This window comes from Pithys albifrons, chromosome 15 (assembly GCF_047495875.1).
Source record: "Pithys albifrons albifrons isolate INPA30051 chromosome 15, PitAlb_v1, whole genome shotgun sequence".
Classification (NCBI taxonomy): Eukaryota; Metazoa; Chordata; class Aves; order Passeriformes; family Thamnophilidae; genus Pithys; species Pithys albifrons.
In genome coordinates this window covers 9,808,681-9,835,797 of record NC_092472.1, presented here as the reverse complement: position 1 = coordinate 9,835,797, position 27,117 = coordinate 9,808,681, and the positions used below count along the sequence as shown (strand labels likewise).

The 27,117-nt window shown below is 49.7% G+C and overlaps 1 protein-coding gene across 1 annotated transcript in view; it reads right to left on the bottom strand.

Moving 5' to 3' along the window:
• Positions 1 to 1,560: 1,560 nt before the first annotated feature.
• STK10 (serine/threonine kinase 10) overlaps positions 1,561 to 27,117 on the bottom strand; it is a 46,439-nt gene continuing 20,882 nt past the window's right edge. The window contains exons 3-19 of the mRNA XM_071570229.1: positions 20,058 to 20,106; positions 17,497 to 17,646; positions 16,135 to 16,207; positions 15,250 to 15,444; positions 14,146 to 14,227; positions 13,100 to 13,234; positions 11,840 to 12,382; positions 10,413 to 10,543; positions 8,513 to 8,636; positions 7,045 to 7,224; positions 6,712 to 6,804; positions 6,420 to 6,549; positions 5,883 to 6,007; positions 5,229 to 5,417; positions 4,793 to 4,918; positions 4,422 to 4,535; positions 1,561 to 4,306 (exon numbers count right to left, since the gene is read on the bottom strand). Coding sequence (XP_071426330.1) covers positions 4,166 to 4,306; positions 4,422 to 4,535; positions 4,793 to 4,918; positions 5,229 to 5,417; positions 5,883 to 6,007; positions 6,420 to 6,549; positions 6,712 to 6,804; positions 7,045 to 7,224; positions 8,513 to 8,636; positions 10,413 to 10,543; positions 11,840 to 12,382; positions 13,100 to 13,234; positions 14,146 to 14,227; positions 15,250 to 15,444; positions 16,135 to 16,207; positions 17,497 to 17,646; positions 20,058 to 20,106 — 2,580 coding nt within the window. The 3' untranslated portion in view covers positions 1,561 to 4,165. The remainder of the gene's footprint in view (positions 4,307 to 4,421; positions 4,536 to 4,792; positions 4,919 to 5,228; positions 5,418 to 5,882; positions 6,008 to 6,419; positions 6,550 to 6,711; positions 6,805 to 7,044; positions 7,225 to 8,512; positions 8,637 to 10,412; positions 10,544 to 11,839; positions 12,383 to 13,099; positions 13,235 to 14,145; positions 14,228 to 15,249; positions 15,445 to 16,134; positions 16,208 to 17,496; positions 17,647 to 20,057; positions 20,107 to 27,117) is intronic.

Here is a 27,117-nt window from a genome sequence, read left to right as displayed (position 1 = left end):
CAGCATTTTGCTTAACAAGGTGCAGATAACTTAATTAAGGATGTGACTGTGGCGCTGCTCACCTCTAGTTGCCCTCGTGTAGTGATGGGGGAAGCAGAGATGCAGTCACAGGAGGGAGTTAGGTACAAACTCCAGCTCCTTGACTCTCTCTGCCTGGCCTGATTTTTCTTCCCCCAGAGAGTTTCATCATCCCAATCACAGCACAAATGCTGCAAAAGCCCTTGGGCAACTCAGAGGAATTTGGAGCCCAGATGTGACAGGACATAAACTAAAGGGAATGCTACACCTGCTTCAGCACCACTAAGTTTTCAGGGCTGTCATCTCTATTTTTAAAATTTAAGAAATATTTTTACTTTTGCTCTGTTTTCAGCATTGCACCAGGACAGAATTGTAGCTAATAGTTATTTCTGGAATACACAGTACTTATATGTTGAATCCTCATGGTTGAAACTCTCCTCAGGCACTGCCAAGGACATGCAGATGAAGTTAAATATTCCCATGAGATCCTCCGCTTCACTGGGATACACTGAGTGAGGCCAGTGTGTCCCAGGAGACAGTGCAGTCCTGGTACACATAAACAAAGATGACTAATTATGTGTCTCCAGCTACTCCATTTCTTACTATCTCTTGGAGTAAGGAGACAGGCACCCTCAGGCTTTGCTCGTCCTTCTCTCACCACAGTGCTGCCTGTTTAAAACCCCACCAGCAACAACTTACAGTACCAACCTGCCTCCTTTTCAGCACCATCTGAACACACATCCTGCAGCTTTAACTATGAGGGTAGACACTGATAGCAGGGTCTCATTTCCTGCAGGAAATCCAAGGTAAAAGTTGGCAGACTCTGGCATAACCTTCCAAAAATGAGGAGAAATCCACACCAGCTCCATGGGCTCATGTTGAAGCTGCACTTGCACACTGTGTGTCCTTGAAAGAAGTCATAATTAAACTGGCAGGTAAAAATCTCTGGGCAGAGAATAAAGGCCACATAGGCCCTGTGGTTGGTTACACAGGTAGTGGGAGCTTTTCTGAACAACCCAGGAGAGGAGGCAGAGATCTCCCCCTGTGCTGACAGGGGAGGACATAGTTTGCATTCTTGGTCCTGTAATGCACCCCACGTGCTCCCCAGGAGATGACTGCATGGGAAGAGCAGGGAGACATCCCTAAGGCTTTGTCTGAAATCTCTTGTTAAATCCAGGCTAGCTAATTAAATAGGAAGAAAAATCCATGCCTAAGTGGTTTGTCCTCAGACGACAGGATGCAATACTCACTCTTCACCAAGCAGGGTCAGCCCAGCACCATCTTAACACTCAATGAAGTCATCGAGGGAGCTGCTGCTTCACTTCAGCTCTACCAGAGTTTCAGCTCCAGAGCAAACATGTTCCTGCCCTTGAGCTGCAGCACCCAGCAGAGGAGTTCCTAGATCAATTTTAAAGAACCTTGCAAGGTTCAAATGCCAGAAGTGGCTCTGGAGGTTTCTGTAAGTCAGCAAAACCCAGGGGAGAAGCAGAGCTGGTCTGAGGCCACAGCCTGTGATCATCTGCAGAATCAGACACATGCCCATTTTTCTCAGTCTGTTACTTTATTAGAGGGATCTTTACCTAATAGTGGTGGCCCCACTGGAGTCACTTTACAAAATATTAAAAAAACCCTTTTTATTCAAAGCCACATTTTTAAAAATGGTATTCCATCCCCCCTCAAAAGCAAGCCGGGTTGATCATGGTTCCTTCTCAACAGGAAACAACAAAAACATCTTCATTTGAAAGGAGGGAAAATATAACCACCCTGTAAACATGACAAGCAGATGATGTGTTCCCCTTCTCCCTTTTAGGACATGGTATTAGAGCCCTGGCACACTCAGAGAGGGAACAGAGAACAGGGAAAAGGCAGCAGACAGAACCATTCCTATCCTCTGTTAGAAAAACTGTGTTGCTTGCTCTAGGCTACAGATAAGCTGGACTGAAGAAAGAGACAACCGATTTACCATAGAGGGCATTGCATCAGCTCTTTAAGAGCCCCCAGAAACAGTTTTTCCTCATGGCTGCACAATATCCAGAGAGAGCTGATGCTTCCTGGGCTGGTGGAGAAGGCACTGAGAGGCAGCAGTGCCCTTCAGCTGGAGGAGGAATGTGGTGACCAGTGTGCTGCAGGATATCCTTCGGCAAGTCACATGTAACACATGAAGGACAGGTACCAGGTACTGGTTTCTCTCACACCAACCATTTCACAGAACAGCTCAGCCTGACCCCAATGGGACCATGAACAAACCCACTGTGGCTGCTATAACATATTTCTAATGCGATTAAAAGGCTCAAACCAGCACACTGTCCTGGTTCAGGAACATCCCTCATTCATTAATCTTACATCAGCTCCCAACCTGGTGCTATCACAGTCCATGCTTTCGGAGATGAGGCAGGCAGCCTTCCTTTATTAACAGAAACATTATTGGTGTGGATTCAGAAGTAACCATGAATGGCCCAAATAGATGTAGTCTTGCTAGTTTGCAGGAAGCTTATAAATATGTATTAGGAACTCTAAATAGGTAGGAAATGCACACCTAAGATACAGAGTTAAATACCTGGGGACTGACTCCTTCAGCTCAGTACCTACAAGTGTAGCACATCACATATCACCTTTCCCTGAAATGCCAGTATATCTCTAAATCAACATTTGAGACTTTAAAATAACAACCTTTTCTTTTTCTTTTTTTTAAATTTTCTTAAACAGAAATATTTTTTTTGTTGCTAGGGAAGCAGGCTTAAAACAAACAATTTTGTCCAGAGATGAACAAAGACTTAAGTGCTACCTTTCACCTTTGGGTTGTGTAAAGAAGGTGCTGCCAGTGAGGTCTCTGACCCCTTACCCAGGTCTGTGCTCTGGGTCCTACCCAACCGCTCAGCCAAGCCCTCTCTGCCTGGTGCAGGTGGAGGAGACACATCACTGTGAAGCAGAAATGACAGAGGGCCAGACCTGCTGCTACTCTGCCACTCTGCAGCCTGAGTCCAAGCTGAAAACCAGGAGAACTACCCAAGAAACTGGCACATCGTAAGGAGATAAGACATCACGCTGATGCTGAGAGTAACAAGTCACCATGACCTGCCTCTGCATCTCCTCTTCCCCTGTTTCACTCCTTTGTTCCTTCCAAATGATGCTCTGCAGCCCATAACCCTCATGCAGAGTGGCCAGACTGGCTGACCCACACGGCCCACACATACAGAGCACTTAAAAAAAAAGTCACAGGCACATGTGTGATCACGAGAGCTCTGGCAGTAGCACCCTTCAGCCCCCAATTGTCCTTAGCAAGAGGCACATGACCATGACAGACACCTCACTGTGTCACCCCAGGATCGAGCACCGTTACAAACCTCCTCTTTTGCACATGCACATACGCTTCTTTAAGGACAAAAGCCTGCAGGCCAGCTGTACAATTTAATTACATCTTAATCCCATCTCTGATAACACAGTGTTAGCTGGGTGCCAGAGGATCTGCAGTGCCAGTGATTAAAGCAAGGGAAGAAGCAGACAGTCCCCTTTCTGCATAGCCTAAATGGGGAGAAAGAGGAAGAAAAAACCCAACCCTCCCCAACCAGAGACAAAAAAACCCAAATCACTGTCTCTCCCTTGAGCAAAAAAGGACCACAGTGGATAGATATCACTCTAAGGCACGTGCTGGGGGCCCCGAAGGCCAAGGTTATCTTACGACTATGCCAAAGCTGCTCTGCCCTAGGGAAGTTCTTCCAGAGGACCAGAAGGAGGAGCAGCCACAGTGGAAGAGAGGGTGACACCCCCTGCACAGAGGGCAGGAGTTGTGGCCTGTTTCTACTGTTCAGAGTGGTTGTTGCTTCAGTCTGAGCTGAGCAGCCTGGTGAGCACCAGGCTCACGTGAGAGGCAGCACATCCAGCTCACAGTGCAAATATGATCCAGAAAGGGTCCTGCCCCACTTCCCAGCCTGGAGTCATGCTGAGCAGGCCAGCTCCTGGGAAAGCCACCACAACTTCCAGCCAGCATCCCACAGTGCAGAGGCCACATTTATCCCAGATAGACTGGGGACAGGAGGGTGCTGTTGTAAGAAGAGGCTGCCAAGGGGATCTTCCAAGTCCAAGTTGCCCACCTGCATCCCAGGAGAACACAGACAATACCAGCTGGTGGCCTGCCAGCTGTGAGATGTTACAAGCTCTCTGAGGAGCTGAAAGGGACGAACTTGGCATGTTTGGTTGGGGATGCTGGCATCTGTCCATCTGCCTCCTCACTCAGCTTGAAGAACATCTCCTGCTCACGCTTCTTCTGGTTCAGCTCATCCTCCAGGGCCTTAAGTAAAAGAGAACACACACAAGAGCTGTATTTGAGATTGTTCTGGAGCTATGGATGCTGTCCCCTCCAATCAGCCAAGCAGGACATCCTTCTCACACCAAGGAGGCACTACCTTTTTCCGTGGTCTCAGCTTGTCTCGCCACTCCTTCATGTGCTGGTTGTGGTTCTCATCCAGGGACTTCAGCTTCTGGGTTTCGTGCTCAATCAAGAGGTGACACTTTTCATTCTAACAACAGATCACAAAACAGAATGTCCATCAAGCAGCCAGGACTGTAAACCCAGCAGTTAAACAGCACTCGACTCAGTCAGAGACAATCAGAGCTCTGAGCTCCAGGGCACATTTAGACATGCTCACAAAAGCCTCTCAAGGCAAGAGCAAGGGAACATCAGGTCCAATTCACTGACAGTCCTCTACAGGCATTTCTTAAGAGATTAAGAACTCCACAGGCAGCTCTGGGAAACTGAGCCATGAGGGATGGGTACCTGCAGATGCTGGAGCTCGTTTGTGTTGCTCTCGCACTGGGCCTGCATGTCCTTCATCTGTGACTCGTGCTTCTGTTGCTGGTGCAGGCGCTCTGCTTTTTGCCTCTTCTCTTCCTGCAGAGCAAACTAGAAGAGAAAAACAAGTGTCCATATTGGAAGAGTTGCTCTGGTGTCTGAAACTGGTTAACAGACTGGCCAGCTTACACTATTATATAGAAAAGAAAAAAAAGCCCTAAGGATGCTTCCCAACACTAGACACAATGGAAATAGTGCTGAAAATCACACCTGATTCCCTAAATGCAAAGACCTCTGACTACCTGAAGTGTGTTAGAAGTAGGATTAATTGCCTTTTTCTAACTTCCTTTCTGCCAACAAGCCAGCAAAGTACTTGAGCCCCAAGCCAAACCTCAACTCTGGCACTCCTTGCAAGATCTACCTGCTTTATCTTCTCCCGTTGCTCGGATGCACTCCCGCTGGAGTGAATGTGAAGGCTCTTCTTGTACATGGCCATGCGTGTCTTGCCTTCGCTCCGCTGGATTTTGGGGAGTCGGGCTTTCTCCTGCTGCTGCCGAATTTTCAGCTGCTCTAACATGCGCTGATTGTATCGCTGCATTTGCTCCCTTTCCTGCAGACAGACAGGTATCAGAGGAGGAGGGACATCTCAGGCCAGCAAGTGCTGAAGAGAACAGAGAGAACTAGAGGAAGATTTGGGAGTAGCATGGAAGTGACTGAAGCTCCAAAGGGACAAGAGGCATGGGCAGCTACTCAATGTGCTGTGAAAGCAGAGGAGGAGGGGGCTGGTAGGAATGTGCCAGTCTTAACTCACTGCCAAAGACTAGACAGTGATAGATTTCCAGAAAAGCCCCCAAAATTCACAACTGCTTCTTGCACACTAATCACATGCACCACAGAGTATATATCACAAGAAAGAAGGCTGACACAAGCATTATTCTGGTCCTTTTTCACTAATAATGGTCAAGTCCCTTACCTCCTAACACACGCCTACTCACTTGCAGCCTGGAAGGGAAACACCCAAAGACACCCAGACACTGTTGACCCACACCAGTGAAGGAAGGTGCTAAGTCTTCACCTTCTCATGCTTCCGGAGTAACTCATGCCTCTGGAGGAAATACTGGTCCTTCAGCTGCTGCTTGATAAGCTGGTGCTTCTCCTGTTGATGACGCTCTTCAAGATCCCAGATGCAAGCCTCCCGATCTGTGGGAAGCAGAAGGGTGAGGAGACAACCCACCCTGGACCCTCAGCTTGGTCACACAAAGTGTCCCAAGCTCAAGAGATCCCTACACACATGAACAATGCAACAGATGTGTGGGGTGATCATTCACCTCCTGTTTTCCAAGAGAAATTGGTTGCTAAGCCATATTGGAGAATCATTCCTTGCAATTATGAAGCCTAATTGGTTCTTATTTGTAAAGCACTTTGAAGATTCAAGTGCTAAGTATTATTATTGTTAAACATTTAGACAGAATCTGGCAAGGCTGTTTTTTTAAAAATCCCATCCTGCCAGCTTGCAACTCTGCCACAGCACCTGTTGCGTGGGAAGAGCCAGTGTTGGATAAACCCATTGCTACAGCATTCCCTTTCTTCCTTTACAGCCTTTGCCACCCACCTCTCATGAGCTGCTGCTTTTTGTTCAGGCACTCCCGTTCCTTGTCGCAGATCTCCCTTTTGTTCTGGGCAGTTATATTTTTCATGGCTTGCTCCAGGTCATCCTTCTGCTTGGCCAAAAACTCCTGTTCCTGGAAGAAACCAGTGGTACCACCATGAGCCCTCCTTCTGATGCAACTTGAAAAGTATCTGGTCGTGTTTCAGAAACTGCCAGTCTCTCAAGCAGGAAGGATGCTTCTGTCTGCTATGCACTTTCCAGTCTTGGAGTTGTGGCAATCTTCTCTCAGCCTTACCATGGTTTGTTTTTTCTGGGTGAAGTCATCCATCTTCGCCTTCATGTTTCCTTTGCGCTGTTGCCGTGGCAGCTTCTCAACCTCATTCTTGACCTTTGGGGAGGGAAATGAGATTTATCTGCAGGTAATTCTAGGCTAAGATAAACCCCACCTAATGTCACTGAACAGTTGGACCTCAGGAAACACCCAAATATGCCAAAGAAAAGCAAGAGCTTCCTGCTAAAACATCAACAACTGCTTCCCTCTCAGGTTCTGCTATGGAGAAATGCTGAAGCTTTCCTGTAAAAAAAAAAGCAGGAAACCAGCTTTTCTCCCTCCTATCCCTATTTTTACCTCCTTCTTCATCTGCTTCAGCTGCTCCAGGAATTTGTCATGGTCCCGCTCCTGCTCTAGGCGAATGCGTTTGGCCTCCTCCCGCCGGCGCAGAGAGTGATCTTGTTCCATCTTCTCAATCTGCTGCTTCTGCTGCCGTTCCAGGTTTTCCAGTTCTGTGTCATAGAACTTCTTTTTTGACTGTATGGCAAGGGAACAAGGAACAAAGATCAACTTCAGCCTCCTCACCACTTTGTTTCCTTCCAAAAGTTAAAAAGTAAAAAGAAGTAGAAAAAAGAAAGGTATGGGGGACTGTCCTTGCATGGATTGAGACATTGAGCCTCTTTACTAAACAGAGGGGAGGCAAATTTCCAACTAACACCCCACAATCACACGGGGCAGAGCCAGCTCTAGCATCAGTACTTGAATTGATTTTTGAGCTTATTCCGGTACTGATGCACTTGAAGCCTTTCTTCTGCTTCTGTCCTGATTTACAACCTCTCAGTGGGACCCAAGGTCCTGGGCAAATATTGGCTCAAGTAGAACAGTTCATTCTCTGCAGGCAACGATTTCCAGGTTTGAGGATCTGTGCTCCCACAGTGTCCTTATGTCTGTTCTCTCCCTCTCTGCAGCTCGTAGGGATGGAGCACCAGGTGAAAATAAGGACTGGGGGTGTTGCACATCACATTGCATGATGAATAAATCCCACAAATGAAAAATGACTTGCTAAGAGTTCACAGATATGGCACACCAAGACTAGAAATACAACAGAGCAGAGGAATAAGTGACAACTCCCAGCCCACCATGAAGGGATGGGGCTCCCAGAAGTGCATTAATAAAAGGGTATTTAAAGCTCTCCTGAGTTATCTTTTCAAGGCACTCCCCTTTAAGAAGGGAATTTAGATTAGACATATGGAAGAAATTCTTTCCTGTAATGGTTGCCCAAAAAGGTTGTGGCTGTCCCATTCATGGAAGTGTTCAGGGCCAGGCTAGATGGGGCTTGGAGCAATTTGGTCTAGTAGAAGGTGTTCCTTCCTGACCATGGCAGCGCGATTGGAATGAGATGATCTTCCAACTCAAACTATTCTCTATACTTCTACAGAAGCTGCTCATGGAGGGACTAAGTCTGTGAGCTCAGTTTATCTTTATTCAATTTACACTCAAAGACTTGCCAGATTTCCTGCTGTCACATGTTGGCCATGTTGCTTTCTTATCTCTCACTGAAGAGGGAAAGCCCAGAACAACTCTTCCCCCTGCCACACCCTGTCAGACAAAGGCCATCAGTGCTTCCCAAGCTGCAGAATACTTGTGCTTAATCCCCACAGAAGCCTCCATCCTCCACAAATGCATCCCATGCCTCACATCCCAAAGGGGTTTCTTGACATTTCTGCTCCCTGTGGATGTGATACCCTTTGTGGGGGTTTGCAGGGCTCCTGTAGAGACATTAAATCAGCTTATTTATACCCAGGAGCTTCCCCTGCCCATGTACCATCATTTCTTGCTCGAAGCGCCGGAGCATCTGCTCCAGCTGCAGCTGGTGTTTGTTGTTGAGCTGGGCCTGGTTTCGGTGCTCCTCCTTCTGAAGGAGACGCAGCTCACGCAGCTCCTGGCGCCTGCAGAGGGTTAAAATAGAAGGAGAAAGAAAAATACAGAGTCAGACAACTGCAGAGGCATGTGGGTGAGCAGAGATGGCAGAATCAACAGACAGAGCATTTCAGCAGGGAATGGAAGCAGCACAGCCATCCTGACACTTGCTTTGAGCACAGGTAAATGTCGCCTGACTGATGTGCTCTCAGGCTCTGTGACACTGTGAGGAAGCAGGATGCTAATTATGGGAACTGTTGGGAAAATCATCAGCTTTCACAGGTAAGGCCCGTTAGTATTCACAGCTTCTCAAACAAGCTCTGTCAAAGCTCCCAGGGTGATTCTGCAGGCACTGCTGCCCCAACCAGCACCAAAAATACCCATTCTGCTAGCTGGGTTAGGACTCACTGATTTTCAAAACACAGCTCAGGCCAAGCTGGTGCTGCTCTGGCCTGGCCCCTGCACTTTGCATCAGTTCTTGCTCACATTTGGGTGTCAGAAAGGGCAGTTTTCCCAAATTCTGACCTATCTACCATGATATTGCATCACTCCCCTCATCCAGCAAAAGGCAGCCTCTGCTCAGACAGTTGTGTTTTGCCATGTCTGTGCCTGACTGAGCTGGAAATCAGTGATGTACCAGGCAAAAGGAGCAGCAGCAGCAGTTCTCCCATGCAGGACCCCCACTGTGACCTCCACAGCTGTGCATTAACCCCAGACGCTGAGCACAATCCTCTCTGGGGACCCTGCTGGGAAGAGGACTTTGGCACGATATCTTTCATAACAAGACCATGAAACAAGAAAAGGCCCTGGCACAGGCTACCCAGAGCAGCTGTGCTGGCCCATCCCTGGAAGTGTTCGAGGCCAGGTTGGATGGGGCTTGGAGCAACCTGGTCTAGTGGAAGGTGTCCCTGCCCATGGCAGGGGTTGGAACAACATGATCCTTAAGGTCTCTTCCAACCAAAATCATTCAGTGGTTCCACAATTCCATGAAAGCTGTACCTGGAAATTCCCTGTATGCTAGTACACATGTTCCCCTTGTCTTATTGGGGTTATATGCACTGCTCACACAAAAATGAGTAGCTAATGAACTTCTGCACAGATCTGACATTGGGGCCTAGAAATAAGGCTGAAACAGGGACACAAAGTGCTTGGGACAAATTATACTCATAGGAAGTCCCTGAGAGCAGCACAAGCGAGCCTAGCATAGGGTATAAAACAAAACAATTTGTATTTTAATTATTTTAAGGGCTTTTTCATTTCAGTGTTAGAAACAGCAGTTCCTCTCTTTTAGAATAAGTCATGGAGGTTTGACAGCTGCAAGATCTGCAAAGGAGTCATAAAGGCTTAAGCAGGGAGCATACACCCATGAATATTAAATGATGCTTGAGGAGTTTACAACTCCCTTGGCCTTTCTGTTAATGAAGTCTGAGGAGATACAAGAACAAAAGGAAGAGGAGCATGTTAAGAAGATTTCTGTGCTTATTTCTATTAAGTGAGGCATCTCCAGCCCTAGGAACACATTCAATCATCCCCAAAGGACAGAGCCAGCCACAGCACAAGCTTCCCTTGTCAGTCTTGCTCCATCCTTCTCCTGCATGCAAGCAGAGATCAGCTTAGTGGTACAGCAAGTCCTCTACCAGCCAAGGAAAAGCTAAAGGAAGTCATGTCCACACTGGATAGCTGTTCTGTCCAAGTGGAACAAAGGTGGAAAATGAGAGCACTTTAGGTCACTCCTGGATTAGCTTGTAGAGAAGAAAACCCTACCTTGGCTCAGTGTCTTTCTTCTAACCCAGTGACCCACTTGCCTGAGAAATCTCATTTCTTCATCCTTCTTCTCGTCCTCGCTGATGATCTTCGAGGTGGTGACACTCACCTCTACTCCATCCACCACGAACTTGCGGGTGCGTTTCAGTGTCTTCTTGTGCATCTGGGAATCCTGAGTTCAGCAGAGGGGGAAAGGAAGAGGCTGTGAAGCAGCTCCTCAGCTTGTTGAACGGGATGCAACAGCTGGAAGCCTCAGAGCAATTTTGATGCTGTTGTTCATGAAGAACATATACAAGGAAACCACACGAAGCACAAATCATGAGCAGATTTGGTGATTCAGGCTGCCCATCCTTGCTACCACCTTGTAGAAACCTGACCTGGAAGAGATGCAGTGCACCACCCAAAGACCCTTTCTCACCATGTCCAGCTAAACCATGATCTAACATCATTCCCTCCTCATGGCTTACTCCCTGTAAAACCCAAAAAAGTCCTTTCTCCTTCTAGGGGACCAACTGGGGAGAACAATTCCATGCGTGGTATCATATTCCTCTTCAGCTGGCCCCAGGGAGACCAGGTGTCCTGGGAAAGGCTGCGAGGACAAGTAAATTGTTATGCAAGACCATCCCATTTCTATCATCAGGCATCCACACTGACTGCAGACTCCTGAGGGGGATGTTGGCTCTCGTGGTCACAGCAGGAGGCAGCAGTGGAGGAAAGTTTTGTTGAGAGTGGTTTCCCGGCACGTTTCTGTGCCGGGAAGTCATCATTCATGCAGGCAACTTGATAAAGATCTTATGCAACACATCACTGCCTCCTCAAGTCAACATTTCTTCTCCTGAAGCTCAGCAAATACCATTTCAGTTATTTTGCCTCTTCCTCTAAGCCGTGCTGACCTGGCTGGCTGTGTCTCACAAGCAGAAGGCTTTAGCAAAAGCCAAGAAGCCTGGGAGGTCTCTGTGCAAGTCACTGCTGACACAAACCAGGCCAGATGTACGGCAGGTTGGAAAAATTGAGAGCAGCACAAGCCCAGATGAACTTTCTCCTGGGGTCAGGTGTTCTAGGAAAGAGCAACCAAGTGATGGGCTATGGATAAAGTTTAGGAAATCACATTTGGAGTTTCACACTTGTGCAGTCATACACAGTCAAGAGAGTGGGCGTAGTTACTTCACACTTCTCAGGACCCTAAATAGGTAAAAAACGTCAGACTTCCATTAAATCTCAGTGACCTGTGACAGAAGAGGACACTTATACTTGCAGCAGCTTCACCAAGAGCCTCTCCTTCCCTTGAGGACATGCTACGTCCCCACGGCACAGCTTCAACCAGCAGTATGTGCTGTGCTGGCCTAAGCTCAGCTGGGACACTGAATTCAGACAGGGAAAACACATCATTGAAGGCTTGCCTAGAGAAGACCTTCCTCCCTCCTCATTATGCCTCTGTTCTTCAATACCCTCTACCCACCACTCTCACCTTCAGGGAGATGGAGCCACTCTCCCTGTTGAGGGACAGGTCAGCAGACAAGGAGGTGGTGAGGTCCATGCTTTCAGAGGCTGAAGTGCTGCCAGAATCTGAATCCCCTTTGGACCGGCTGCTGGGTAATGATGCTGGGGGATCCAAGCTCCCGTTGGCAAGTTTATCCTCTGTGAAGTTCTCCAGATGGCTGCTCTCTGGTCGCTCCCCAATGCTCTTCCACTCCTTACTGCCTGCCCTGGGTTGCTTGTTCCCCTCTGTTGAGTTACCCAAATGTCCAGGCTGCAAGATGATGTCTGGCTTGTCCTGGGTGGCCATGGTGCCAGAGCTGGCAGGGGTTTTTGTGGAGTGGTTGCTCTGCACTTTGTCATTGTCACTGCTTATCCCTTCCTCTGAGACTTTATCACTCTGTCCATCTGTTGTGTCCTTGCCAGTCCCCACAGACCCATTCACTGCTGTGGGCAAGGAAGAGTCTGGAGGTTTCTCCCCATCAAAACTCAGCTGACTCGCCTCAGAGAGGTCCCGCTTGTGCTTACCAGGGGGCTGGAAAGACAGGGAAGTGAAGATGTTGGATTTGGCACTGCACTTAACATGATTGCAAGGGCTACAAGTCCCAACAATTCAGACCAAAGTCACCCACAGCTAAAGAGCTATTTTATCTTTCTCCAGGTTTGTGGTCACAAGGACTATCGACACTATCTGGAAGGAAAAAGCACAGTGAATAAACTCCAGAACTTGTATATTCTGAATAGGTAGCCTAGGAGTTTTGCATATCAAGCACTTTTTTCCCATGGCTAATTCCACCACAGATTAATCGCTACCCTTCGCCACAGAGGAGGGAGGTCAAGGCATGTCCCCCAGCAATGCCACTCAGGCAGCTTTGAGATGTCCTCTTCAAAGAGGCCAGCTCAGGGGCAGATCTGCCCAGGTCCCCCTTGGGCTAATGGTCTCTCAGTGCTGCTGGCATTGCTTCTACTCCAGCTTCTCCAGCCTGTATCAGGCCATATTTTTTTTTAATTACTTTCTGCAAGCCCCTCCTGTGAGCAGGCACTGGGCACCCGACAGTATTGTTGTATCTCCATGCCACTGGCAGCCACCAAAAAACAGCCCCTTCCCTGCCTGAGCAACCATTTCACCTCAACATGATGGGGCCCAGAACAGCTGTACAGCAGCCTTTTGGAGCCTGGAAAAGTTGCTGAGCTCTTTCTTTGACCATAGCCACACGGGCAAACTTGCCAGCATAGTGCTGGGAGCACTCACTGAAGCAGACTCTGATGAGTCATCCTCTTCTGCTTCATCCCGACTGTCTTCAATCTCTTCCATCACCTCAGCCTTGGCCTCAGCCACCAGCTCACGCAGGGCCCGGTTGCTGGTCACCTTGCTGACGAAGGGATGCTGTAAACCAAGAACAGTGCACATGTGTGAGGTGGCCAAAACCAGAGCTCATGGCCAAGTGACTGTGCTGGCAGGGACCACTTCTTGCCTTAAAACAAATGCAAAGAGCTGAGGTTGTGATTCTTTCCAGTGTCACCAGGCTTAATCCCCCAAAGAACTTTACCAACAGGCACTGCATGCATGAGGGAGAGCAAGAGAACACAGTGCTGAGGTTAAACACACACTCTGCACACAGATGCCCAAAGCCTGGTGCTCTGCAAAGCTGCTTTATGTCAACACCCCCTCCACAAAAGCACCAGCTGCATTTAAACAAGAGGATGTGCCCCACACCCTCCAACACTGAGCTCCATGTCCAAGCCTGCAGAATGCCACCAGGAGCAGGGCAAGGGCAAGTCTGCAGGATCCCTGGGTGCAAACAGCCTGGGGGAAGGTTTAATTGAATTCAGGCTGGAATCACACAGTGCACACAGCGGGGTGTTTGTGCTGAGCTTCAGCAAAAGGCTGTGGAGTGCCCCAGGTCTCTCAGGGACTCCAGCATGGATGGAAGTGTGCAGCCAGTGCTGCAGAGTGAGAGGTCTGCAGTCAGCATGGAACAGCACCTTCCAGGGTTTTGCTATTATTTTGAAAAGGGACGGGAGGAAAGAAGAGGAGCTGATTTTAAATTTGGGATAACTGGGTATAATCCACACTGGCTGCCACATGGGTGTTTTTAGGCAAAAGGAACAATTTCTATTCCAGCTGATGTCCATAGGGGGTCTGCAGTTCTCTCCAAAGGAAAAAAAAACATTGTTTATCCTTTCTGGAGCATTTTAGAGGCTGAAAAGTACTATGAACTTTTTAAACAAGACAAAAATCATCTGAAATCACTCTGGGGCCACAGACCCTGCCCAGGGGCTGGTGCCAGTCCCTACCTCTAGCAGCTGGGCAGCACTGGGCCGGGTCTCTGGGTTCTTGTCCAGTGCCTTCTTCAGGAAGTCTCTAAACTCCAGGGACCTTAAAACACAGTCATTGGTAAGAAGCTTAGGAGGGAGAAAGGCCTCAAATGCCACAGGAGTCTGCTTGATCCCTTTTCCAGATGATGTCCCAGCTTGCCGCTGTCCATAATTCCCATTTCATTCCCACAGGAAACCGAGAGCTCTGACATTCTGATTATTTGTAAGAGAATCATCAACGTGGCTAAGTGAGGGACTAGAGTTTGCCTTTCCAATGATGGCAATAGATGGGGGACTAAGTCCCAGCCACTGTTCCCCAGGACTAAGGCAGAGGCTGGAGAGGACACCAGCAGTTACTCTCCAAAGGGAGCCCATGGCTGGAGCTGCTTGTGGACAAGGATGTTCCAGGAGACATCCTCACAGCCACAGTGGGAAACAACGGCTGTGAAGGACCAGGAACCCCATAGGAGGGCACCCTCAGCCTGCAAAGTACAGCTCTGAGATTCAGAGCGTGTCCTTGATCTGCTTCTGAGCAGCTCCAGAGGAAGCATTCCCACCCTGCCTGCTGGACTTTAGCGCTGGGGTCCTGCCTGCACTGCTGAGACAACACTTGTAACTTCAGTGCTCTACCAGCAATCTGCTACTGGTTATCACACAGCAAGTTTTATAATGATTTTTAAATAAATTAATTAATAAATATTAACTGATTGGTTTCATTTTAAATGCAGAAATGGCTTTTCAGACTCCAGGAAAGAAATTCTGGAGCTCTTAGCCATTTCCAGGTTCAGAAAAATCTTCCTTTCATACACACGGGATGTTTTGAAAACAGCCAAGGGATCACCCCTCATTTTGGGGGGGCTGTGGGTGAGTGGCAGCTCCTCCCATGCTGTCTACACACTGCCAGCACAGTCTGAGAGTCTGCCCTCAGCCAGCAGTGCCTTCAGAATCCCTAATACAGAGCTGGACCTGAAATACAGCCAGAATTCTACATTGGGCTCTCAAATTAAACAAAACTGCGAGAAATTGCTGTTTTTTCTCTCTTTAAGTTGGGAAACGTGCACTCTGCTGGCACAAACCTCTCACCATTTTGAGGGGCAGCTGAGCGTGGGGGGGTCAGACTTGGCAATCTTCAGCAGGACTCTCATGGGGTTGAGTTCATGGTGGGGTGGCTCAATCTGGGCCATTTCGATCAGTGTGATCCCCAGGGACCAGATGTCTGCCTTGTAGTCGTATGGAGTGTCCTTCATGGTCTCGCACATCACCACCTCTGGGGCCATCCTGCAATGGGCAGAGTAAGGAGCAGGGATGGCAAAGGATGACACCACCGTCACACAATGTGAGCCTTACAGCAGCAATGAAAAGCTTTAAGTAATCCACAGCATCGCATAAAAACAGCCTTTCCTCCTAGCTCTGGGTTTCAGAGGCAGCAGCATCTATTTTAAGGGGTCCAACCCCCTCCCTCTTCTGCAGACCAGACGAGACAGCCCTTGGAAACCCCCAGGCCATTGACATCTGGCGCGGATGTTGCTTCAGACAATAAATTAATCCTCACGATTCCATTCCTTCAGCAAGTCGGCTGATTTACAGATTGTGTTTCTGCAGCGAGGAGCTGTTCCCATGTGCTTGGAGTCACTTCAAAGCCCACCCCACCTCCCAGTGTGGGGGAACAGGGAGTACACACACGCGAGCACACGTGTGTCCCTTGCTCTGCCAAGCCTCAGCCGGCCCAGGGCACTGTGACACCACACAGTGCTCCCACACCACCGAGGTTGCTCACAGCTTCATTCCGGCAAGGAAAACCCTTTCACGTGCAGATAGAGGCCACAATTCCTTGTAAAAATCCTCCCACCCCATGGAAAGGCACCAACACATCCCAAAGGCCATGAGCTTCCCACCTCTGGCAAGCCTGATTTTCAGAGGAGTGTAGCTCCTCACGAACACAGGGTTCATAACAAGCAGGTCACTCACCAGTAAGGGGTCCCAATGAAGGAGTCTCGCTTCTGCAAGGTTTTCATGTTTTTGGCAGACACTCCAAAGTCAGCTGCAAAGAGCAGTAACATTAGATGCCATAGGAAAACTGAAAGACCCCTCTGAATTAACACACTTGGCTGAAATGCAGATTTAAAAGCAAACATGTATTTAAGGCAAGAACATGATACAATGTGCTGTGCCCTCTAAACTGAGCATCAGAAATTAAATTTGGTTTTGGGTGCATGGTCCATAGGACCTTCCTCTCCTATGTACCATAAGACATAACAAGCCACCCCTGAAAAATCTTACACATCTAGAATGAAGTTGACATCTTCTCTGCACACAAAAGCAGATACTTTCAGAACTGCTATTTCATAGCAAAAAAGTATCATTTTACACCAGAAAACCCAGAGTACTGTTACATTACCTCTTTCCCTGCAGTCCCACACACAGCAGCCACTGCACGATGCCTTTCCCTGATTTTGTCCCTTCTATAGAGAGCTGCTGAAGCCAACCCATCCAAATCAAATCAGGAAGTCCTGCAAAGGGTAGTGAGCCCAGTCCAGGTGAGTTTGCTCTTGAGACAGTCCTAAAGACACCTGGAGGAGCTGTTACCCATCTGCGCCTCGAGCTTAGGGTGTCCCTGGAGGTCAGCCTTGGCCCAAGCTAGCAGTGTTCCTACAGTGAAATGCATGGTCACAGGAAGGTTTCTCTGTTCCAAGCCTGGTTGGACTCCATCAGCACACACAGACACATCCCAAGAACACCCAAACAGCTGCTGGCACCCCTCACAAGAATCCAGTGAAGATCTGCACATTTCTGACCAGTTCATACAACTAAATCTACCTTCTCAGCAGGTTGCTGGATGCTAATTTAACTCAAATCCATAGCGAGTTGGCAAAGCAACCCTTTGGCAATACTCACCCTGTCACCACCAAACCTGCCCTGCAGATAAGAGGAATTCTTCCAGCTCCCAGCCCTGCCAACTGGCACCCTGCACAGGATGCTCAGCAGGCCAAAAAGCACAAAAATCAAGTTCAAAGAGGCATTAAAAAAATAATAAAATAAAAGTCCATCCAGGTCCTGCGCATGGCTGTGGCTTGGGGAGCCTTGGCACATTTTGCCTCCCATTGAACAAAATCTTCCCATTCTCCTTCCTGCATCCCTCAGCCAGCAGACAAGCAGTGATGTCCCATAGGCAGGACAGCATCCCTCAATCCCCCCACACTCATGCATAGCCAAACACAATACAGCTCCAGCAGCACATGGCTGTAGCATGCAATGGTCTCAAGCAGCACCATCACCCACAGTTGCTCTCTCAGGGAGCTTGGCCAAGGAAGCACCTGCCCAGCAGCTCACCGAGCTTGATGTCCCCATCCTGGGTGAGGAGCACATTCCCAGCCTTCAGGTCCCGGTGGATGATCTTTTTGCTGTGGAGGTAATGAAGGGCTTCCAACATCTGGCGGCAAATCACTTGGATCTGAGGTTCAGTCAGGCCCCGGTCCAGCTCTGTGGGGAGGGAGAGGGATGTTAAACAGGACGGGGTAGAGCAATGCTCCACCTGAGCAGCAGGAAGGCACAGGTTACTCAGCAAACCATGGAAAAACCACTGTCCATGTGTCAGAGCAGCAGGAGACTATGCAAATCAGCTTGTTAAGGTAATTTATTCCCTAAGCCAGCACTTGCAGCAGAAGGCTCGACTCTTGGAGCTGCTGGTTTATAGCTCCCTCCTGAGAGTGTACAGTTGAGGCATTTGGCTCTGGAACAGAGGATGAGGGGGACAAAGAGGGGGAATCAGGCATGCCTGTGATGAGGGTCTGAACTGCAAATTCCCTGACAATTTGAGAAATGGGTCCCTGTATACAAGCTGGGTCTTGCCCAGCTGCTGTAGAGAGGAGGGAATTGAACTTGGCTGCAGGCAGCAACACAGTCAAACATAGGCGTGAACACCCAGCAGCTCCATACAAAGCTGTGTTGTCATTCCCCAGGGAGCTGTCCCTGCCATGGAGATGCACTGTATCCCCCTACACATCATGAGGGACATGCCACTTCCCAAAGCAACAAGCAATAAAATGCTCACAAGGGTTGACCCACTGCTCTGAGCTGTTTTGTGAGTAGCCCTGGGTACCAGTACACCAGTTCATATCCTGCTGTCTGTCCCAGAGTTCAAGGACAGTTTGGACAACACTCTCGGGCACATGGTGGGATTCTTGGGGCTGTCCTATGCAGGGCCAAAAGTTGGATTTTGAAGATCCTAGTGGGTCCTTTGCAACTCAGGCTATTCTGTCATTCTATGGTTCTATTTCTTGCAGGGACACACAACCACTGGTGTGACCTCCCTGCTGAGCTCTGCTGGGCCACCTCCACTATCCAAGACTGTTTTCTAAGGCATCAGCTCTGCAAACCATCAAACTTCCAGATGGTTAGCATCTCCAGAGCTTCCCTCCCTCCCTCTGCAAGCCCTTTGCACTGCAGATCCCTCCTCCAGCAGCTCTGAGCATGAGACAGAGCAGACCCAGCCTGACACAGCATCAACTACGTAAATTGCACAGCCAGGACAGGGGCAGATGGATCTGTCCCAGCAACTGGGACAGATTCAGAGTGAGGATCTCAACAACAGGCTGGCTGATGCTGGGTCAGCCACTTTGTTCCTCCTCTTCCTCGCCAATATTTCCCTTCTCTGGGAGAAGCTGATGATTTTCATTCTCCCTAGAGCATCTGGCAACAGCGTGGTGCAGTGGGCCACAGGTTTTGTACAAAAGACTTCAAAGGGAAAACACTGCTTGCTGGTGGGGATGGGAAGGTAGAACAGGAAACATTCAGGAACTCTGAATTTACTAATTCTGGGAGCATTCCTGAGCTCTAACTCACAGCTCCTCCTGTCCCTCCCTTGGGGGTGACAGAGCTATAGCCAGACCACTTGCTCATGATTTCCTATGCTGCTCCTTTCCAGTTCCTCCAGAGACCAATCAATGCACCACAGACCTGCTGAGGTTTTCCATGGGGAAGGTGTAATTTCTCCAGCAATTCAGAAAAAGTGCTTTTTCATGCAGTGACTTAGACTTGCTTTAAAGAAGTTCCCTAAAGGAGGACCAAGGTTTAAGGGCTGAATCAAAGATGACAAATTTGGTTACTGGAAATAAATAAAAAGCAAGACCTTTGGAAATATCAGGGCTGAAAGGGAGTAACCCCCAGGGAGATGTGGCTCTGCCCAAAGGGCTCCAGGCAAGATGTCAGAGCATCTCATTCCTCAGTGTAGAGGGGATGTCAATCCCCTGCCCCAGGGTCCATACAGCCCTGGCACAGAGGGGCTGTAGCACCAGCCAGGGCTGTTTTGGGGTACACTCACACACTACTGCTCCCAGCAGCTCTCTCTTTGTGGAAGGGAAGAGTTAAAATGGGAAGATTCCTGGGACTACTGCAAACTGCAGTTTATTAGGCCCTCTGCTGCTTCACAAGATGACTGATACCATACGGAGAAGTCAGCAAAAAGATCTTGGGATATTCATCATGACAGGCACCCAGATTAAACATCTCAGCCCTGCTGCCCTTCCCGGGAAGCTGTGGGAACAGGATCCCCAAGCACCCAGTGCCCCCAGCAGATAAATATTTAGTCATCTTTCCCCCCTAGCCAGACTCTCCCTTCTCCCCATGCCTTGTGATCTGCAGATCCCAACAGCATTTAAATCACAAAAGGACATTAAAGTAGCTCAAAAAAATACCTCAGGGCTGCCACACCTTCTGCTCTGGGTATGAAAACAGGCAAACTCATGGGAGAGAAAAGGCAGCTGGAGAAGCTGGGGCACCCATGCCTGCCATCTGTCTGAAGGCTGCCCCTGGGAATGTGCCAGAAGGCTGGAAATGCCTTGCGGGCACCTCCCGGGGCACAGAGAAGAGCTCGGCACCAGCACTGCACTCACCCAGCATGGTGGCATCCACTGCCCCGCCCGGGCAGAACTCAATCATGATCTGGGGGAACAAAGAGAGAGGAGTTAAAGTCAGGTCTGCATCTCACTGAGAAAAGCCACCCAGCAGGGAAGGGAAGACGAAAGTGTGGGGTTTGCTTCCTTGCACGCCAAAGCTGCCCCTCAGCACCACCCGGGGGTGCGGAGGATTTGGAGCTCCCCAGAACACATCCCTTGGGCATTCCCAGTGCCAAGGATCACCCCAGCCCTGGGGTCAGATCCCACAGACTGCCACATGGCAGCCAACTCTGAGGGACCTTTCCCATGGCTGTGACACTGCCAGCAGCCCCGTACCTGGACGCCCACCCCAAGCAGCCACCCCGAGCAGCCAGCTTCAGTATTCCCAATTTCAGTATTCCCAGCTTCGTCTCTGTTTACATTTCTTCCCACTGCATTTTGGAGCCAAAAGGATGAGATAGCTGTCATAGCTGGGAGCTGACGTGGCTGGGAGAAATCAGGCAGGATTTTCTCTGGCAAGTGAGGGATAGGGAGGGCTGTCATGTCTTTATGGTGTTTCTTTAACTATTTTTGTTTCCCCACATTGCTCAGTAGTTCATTGCTCTCTCAAGTTTTAACAATTTGAGGAGAAACTATGTCAATAAAGGGGGTGAGTACGTTCACCAGACTGATGCTGTTTCTCTCCAAGGGATGTGCACAGAGTCCTGCCCGTCCCACACACCTGCTTGCCTTGGCCCTGCAACCACTCCACATTGTCCCCAGCACCTTGGGGATGCAGGTACTTCCTCTTCCCCTTCACCTCTGCACAGACTCAGCCAGAGCTGCCCCAGTACAGGCCCCCATTCCCCGTTCCCCTTCAGGGCAGCTCAGATAAACAGATTACAATTTCAAGCAGCCAGAGATTACAAGGGACAAGAGATGCTTCACCTCTCTGACAAGCTTTTCTCCTTGTCAAGGTGACACAGGGTAACATACCAGAGAGGTGAAATGCCAGAGTTTATTCCAAGGACAGTGCCTGAGCCAAACAAAGGGAGTGTTTACCAGCACAGTTCTCTAAGCCCTTCAAGTGGAGGTCATGCTGCTCAACACAGCTCTAAAGCACTGGAGCAGGAGCTGAGGGTAGAAGGTTCAAGCTCCCTGTTTCCCATGGTTTAATCCTGCAGCTCAAGTAAAGCCACATCTCAACCCTTTAGTTCTGCAGTTCCTGTGTGTGAACAAGGGAAAGGCTGTTATTGACCAGGACAACAGTGAAAGACCACTACCTTGTTTTGAAGGAAGAAGGAGAACAGAATGAGGAGCTGGGATGCAGCAAACTTGCAATTGCTCTGTGAGAATCAGCCCAGGTCCAAGATCAGGATGGAGACAATGCTGAGAGGACAAACCCAGGCAGCTGTGACACAGGTGCCATCAGAAGAAACAGAGAAGAATAAACCAGAGGCCAGTGCTAGTGAAGCACTTGAAACAGACAGATGGAGAAAAGCAATTGGAAAGACATTTGAGCCATTCACAAACCAGGAGAACCAATATACATACTTGACACAGATCCAAGCAGGAGCCTGGCAGGAAGATTGTCAGTGGGCCATCTGAACCCTCACACCAATGGGCCACATCAAAACTTTTTTCTCTTGCATGAGTTAATACCTTGAATCAGAGCATCAGCAGCTCCACTAACAAATGGAAAGGCAAGAACTGTCTCCTCTTGTGGTCTACCCAAGCACAGAACTTCACTGGAGACCTGTACCCCATCATCTCTGCAGCACAGGTCTAGGAGGCTCATTATTATAGTATTTTTTATAGTCTTTCTCATCCCATTGATCAGAGCAGATTAACACCACCAGTAGATATCAGCCCTTCCTGGGCTCCTCAGAGCCCAAAGCACCAGAAATAAACCTTAAATGAGCCCCACACTGGTGACAACCTGCCACCTGGAAGGCCAAGGGCTTTCCCTCACTCTTAGGGGGGACTCTGCTGGGTCATCCACCTTGCTCATGGCACAATGCACCATGATCCCGCCTGTGGGACATGTCCTCTGCCAGACCATCCAACCTACCACCAGCCCAGACCAGCCAAGAGTGAGTGATCTGGTCCTCCAGGCAGATGCTGGGCTGAAGTCTCCTACCAGGGGCACAGCTGGCACAGCCAAACTGTGCTCTGGTCAGATACACTGAGCTTTTAAATGAGAAAGGGCCAAGAACAATCCACACAACTCTGGATCTGCGTGGGATGCATTGCACCTCACAGAATTTCATTTGGGTTCATAGTCTAGCAATGAGAAAATGAGAAGAATCAGTCCATCTGAACCATGCATGTTTATGTAGGCATAGCAGGCTGTAAGTCAGGCACTGGAAATACAAGAAACAAGGAAAACTTAAAAATATGTATTTCCAACAAGGGCAGAGATGCCAAAGAAAAATCATGGGTGTGGTCAGATGGTCTGAACAACCAAAAAATCAATGAGCTCATTTCAGCACAGAAAGTTCTATTTAAACAAACTCAACTGTAAATTCCATAGATCACAATCCATGCATGCTTCCTTCCAGGAGCAGGGCCAGCCTGGAAAACGTTTTACTATTAAAGAAGGTAGGAAGGCAGGCCTGGTGGCAGCAGGACATGGCCATCTGTGCGTGTGAGCTGGGAGATGAAGGAAGCTCACAGGGGGCAGAGGCTGTGCAGGCACCATCCCCAGAGCCACAGCAGGGAGGGGGATGGTGGGATAGTCTCTGACACCCTCGGGCAGGCAGTCTGCCACTGGGCCACTCCAAGGAACAAGTTGGGAAGATCATTTAACTTTTCTGAGGGCTGTTTCCACATGGTTTGCTATATGGGCTGACTGCTCCTTTACTGAGGTGTCCCTGAAAGTCCACTGGAGCAGTAACCACTCCAGTGACAGTGCCAACTGATGAACCTCACCTCACAACACTGCCCTGGGCTGCTCCCTGTGCACTGCTTGACCATCCCCACAATCCCCCTGCAACCTGCAGAGATGGGACCTTGTCCAGGGTTGGCTGAGGAGCCACAGAAGCACTGAAAAAGCAGTGTTTTCACACACCCTGTCCCAAAAAATTTCCTCTGGTCTCATGAACCAGAGATATGAGACCCATGGGATGGCTCTGCCCCACTGCCAACATCCCAAAAGCGGCTCCTTCGCACTAATAAGTGCTGGGTGGGGAGCACCCACACTTCCTCCTCCTTTTGGTTGGGGTCCAGTGCCTGCCAGGGGGTCTGCAGTGAGCAGCCTGGAATTGGGCTGGAGCAAACATCCTGTTTATAATGATTTCCTCCACACAAGTAATCCAGAGACTTCCTCGCCAAAGGCTGCCCAACCTCTCTGCTGTGCAGAGCTGCTGGAGGGACATGCAGCAACAGGGGCTCTCCCTCCTTCTGCCACTTCAAAGCACTTACAAATCCCAGGGATTACACATTATCAGCATTTTAGTTTTCAGTCTGTAGGCAGTTACAACCATACCAAAATTTACTGGTAGCTCCATCTCTGAGCTGAGCTACACGACCAACTCGCTGCTGCAGACAGAGCCCTCAGCTCTGACACTAAAGCCAAGGAACTCAGCAACTGCTCTGGGCTCAGTCACAGCTCCACAGGGATGCTTGAGCTGCATGGGAGCAGATTTGGGCAGCTAGTTTGTAGACAGAAAAAAGAACCTTCTCTCACTACCTCTCAAAACCTTTGTGCCACACTTTAAATAAAAACCTTTAATGAAACAGCATGATTGAAGAGGTCTGCACACAGAAGGCACAAAGTCTTTCCTTTTCAGGAAACGTATGCAATGGGTAAAACTAAATTTTAACTTAAATTTGAAACAAGAAGTCCACTCAAGTTAAAGGGTTTTGCTGGTGGCCTTGATTTTTCCCATGGCTCATCCTAATCCTGCCTTTAGGTACAGCAAGATCTGGAAACATTTTGTAGCCCAAGTGGAAGCAAGGCATGCAGGGGAGGCTGGAGCCCTTTCCTGGGCTGCTTAAGTAATAAATGACTGACTGGCAGGAGAGGAAGCAGAGTCCAGTCAGCCTGAGGTTACCCAGGAGGATAAATGTACATACATATGTATGAAACAGCTATGGCTTAAATGAAGTGCTCTTAAAGGCACAGATCTTCAAGTTGTACAGGAGCAAAGGTTTTCACGTTATGAAAAAGCATTATATGACTTAACAGCTCAAGAGAGCAGATTAGACACTGTGGCAGGAGAATCTCTCCAGCAGCTTCACCTGAGGAGCAGAGGGACACCAATCTAGAAAACAAATCTAGGATGAAATAGTGTCCAGTGCAGTCATCGGGGTCTGACAAACTAGGAACAGCATCTCCTGCCCAGGTCCTCCCAGGTGGGACAGAGATCCTGGTTGCTCCTCCCACCCTCGGCAGGACCGGCCCTGCCTTTTGGGTGTGTTTGAACTCCTGGAACTTTCTATAACGTTAAAAAAAAAGTACAAAAAGCTTATCTTGAAAGATAATTTTACCAAACACTGCATGGTCGCCAAGGGTGGAACAGCTGATGTCCCTGAGCAGGGCTTGCAATTGAAATTCAATTAAGAGGAGAGGACGCACCCTCAGCCCAGCTCTTACTCACCCGATTGGCATGTCAGAGGGCAGGGGCCCACGAACCCTTCCCTCGGCACTGCTGGAGAAATGCCTCTTCCAGTCAGAAAGGGAGAGAGGGGTGGAAAACAAAAGCCATCAGCTGGGAAAGCTGGGGGCAGCACATCTCGGGGGTGGCAGCCCTGGGCAGCCAGGCATTTCCCACGGAGTGCAGGGAGGCCACCAGGTCCCCTTAGGACAGAGGAGCTCTTGGCTGGCAGCCCAGTTGCTCCCAAGTCACTGGAGGTGACGGGTGCCTGGAGGCTTTTCCTGTGACTTTGCTGCTTGTGCATTTGCATGTTTAAGAGTCCAATCACTTTGGGGTCACAGTGGTACTCCAGCACTGTGTGTGCAGTGTGCCAAGCACAATAATCACCCACCCTTCCCACCCAGCTCTGGGCAGCAGTGCCAGCGGGCATGGAAAGCTGCCTGTGCCCCCAGGATCCACCTGCTCCCAGATCCACCCAGTTCCACCCTGCCTGGCCCAGGAACAGCTTCAAAACTGAAGTAGTTCAGCAATTTCCTCTCCTAATCTTCAGCAGAGGGTTTCATTTTGTTTGTTTAAGCAGCTGCCCGCCGTTGGGGAGAAGGTAACCCGCAGCATCCTGCTGCCGTGGCTGCTGCTGTCGCCCACGCGCAGCCTCGTGGCTCTGCCACAATTTTGGGGCAACTTAGCACCGTCCTTGTCACCTGCAGCAGAAAGCACCCTCCAGCACAGCCACCAGTTCTCCTGCCTTGTGTTGGCACAGAGGGGGCTGGGGAGATAAGAAAAGTAAATTTGGTAAACTGTGCTCCATTTAGAGAGCAAGCTAGTGAAGGAAATATTCTGAGGTTCCCTTCTTGCCAGTCATCACACCTGTTCCATATTCCGCTTCTCCAGAATGTCATGTTGGCATAAAGCTCCTGGGGGGTTGCTGCCATTAGCAGGAATTTCCATCTTGATGTTCTCCAAGTTGGAGCAGGGCATGGAGATGGATCAGGGTGTGTCACAGCTGGCCCCAGCCACAGTCACCATCAGGGGATTCAGTCCTGCTCCATGCAGAGCTGCCAGTGCAGGGGGATCACAGTGGGTCCCTGGGTTATCCCCACGAGGAGAGCTAGGAGGAAGAGGCAGGAGGAAGGAGCCAGGGCAGATGTGCCTGTGTGGGCCCTGCAGCAGGGAGAGCAGGGCTTTCCTGGCACTGCCCACCCACTTACAGGAAAAGCAGAAGAAAGGCAGCAAAAACAACAGCTCCCGTGATCCAGAGGAATCCTCTGCATTCAGCAAAAATGCAACAAAGAAGGGAAAAGAGAAAGAGCCAGAGCCTGGTGCTGTCCTGGTGCTGCAGAGAGAGATGAGCTGCCTGGTGTGAGGGTGGGTGGGGAGGGCAGCACAGAACAGTTACAGAGACTCCCACTACAGATTCCCACCTACAAAACCTCCATGCTCCAGGTGCTGCACATCTCCCACGCTGCCTGTCACTGCACTCACCCTGCCTGCTGGTCGATGTGCTGAGTCAGCAATGCTGTGCGCCAAAGCCCACCCTTCCTCCTAGAGTATCCAGGCAATGGATGGTGCTTCCAAAGGTTCATCAATATGGGAGCCACCACCTTGCTCAGCCCCACGACAAGGGGAAAAAAGCCCCCTGCTTATGCTGGAGTATGGGAGGGAAGGGGGAAAGAAACCCTCTTAGGGTGAATTTTACAAAGCTGCTTTTTAGCAAGTAGACCCAGCTTTTCCATAAGGGGATTGCCCAAAGGGGGAAGTCTGGATCCTCCTTCTGTTGCAGCGAAACTGATGGCTGGGAGGTAAGAAAGCCACCAAGGCAGCACCACATGGCAGCATCACCTCGGGTGAAAACCACAGAGCATGTACCCCTGCCAGCATTTCAACAGATGAATGCATTGAGTAACAGCCGCTGCCTCTGCAGCTGCAGAGCCCTTCCCCGCTCTGTCAGCCCCTGCTTCTGCCCTTCCAGCCAGGCAGGGAGAGGTTGGTCCCCCCAGAGAGCCCCCAGCCCCACGGGGACAGCTGGCCGAGCTCCCTGCATTGCGGCTGCAGAGGGTGCAGGCTTTGGCCACGAAAGCCGGTGCCGCCCTTCCGCTGCCAGAAAGGAGCCCCAGCCCCATGCCTTCCTCCCTCTCCTCTAACCCTGCAGAGCAAACACACAGGCATGAGAGAGATCACATCCCCTCCCTGGTAGTGCAGGAGGAGCCCTACTTGGGAACAGACCTCCTCTGTGTGCTGCCCAAACCCACCCAAAACATTTCCTGGCTTTGGAGTGGGCACAGTCCCCCTTCAGTGAATTGAGCGCAGGGCAGGGCCAGGGTTTTCTGGAGGCTCCTCACACAACCCACACTGGCATCATGGCACCCATAGCATAGGATGATTCCCCTGGCATTGCAGGTGGTGGAAGGAAGGCAGGAGGAGAGGGAGGAAATGGTCTAGACCTCTCCATCCAAAACAGAGGAGTCACAACAAGGCAGGTC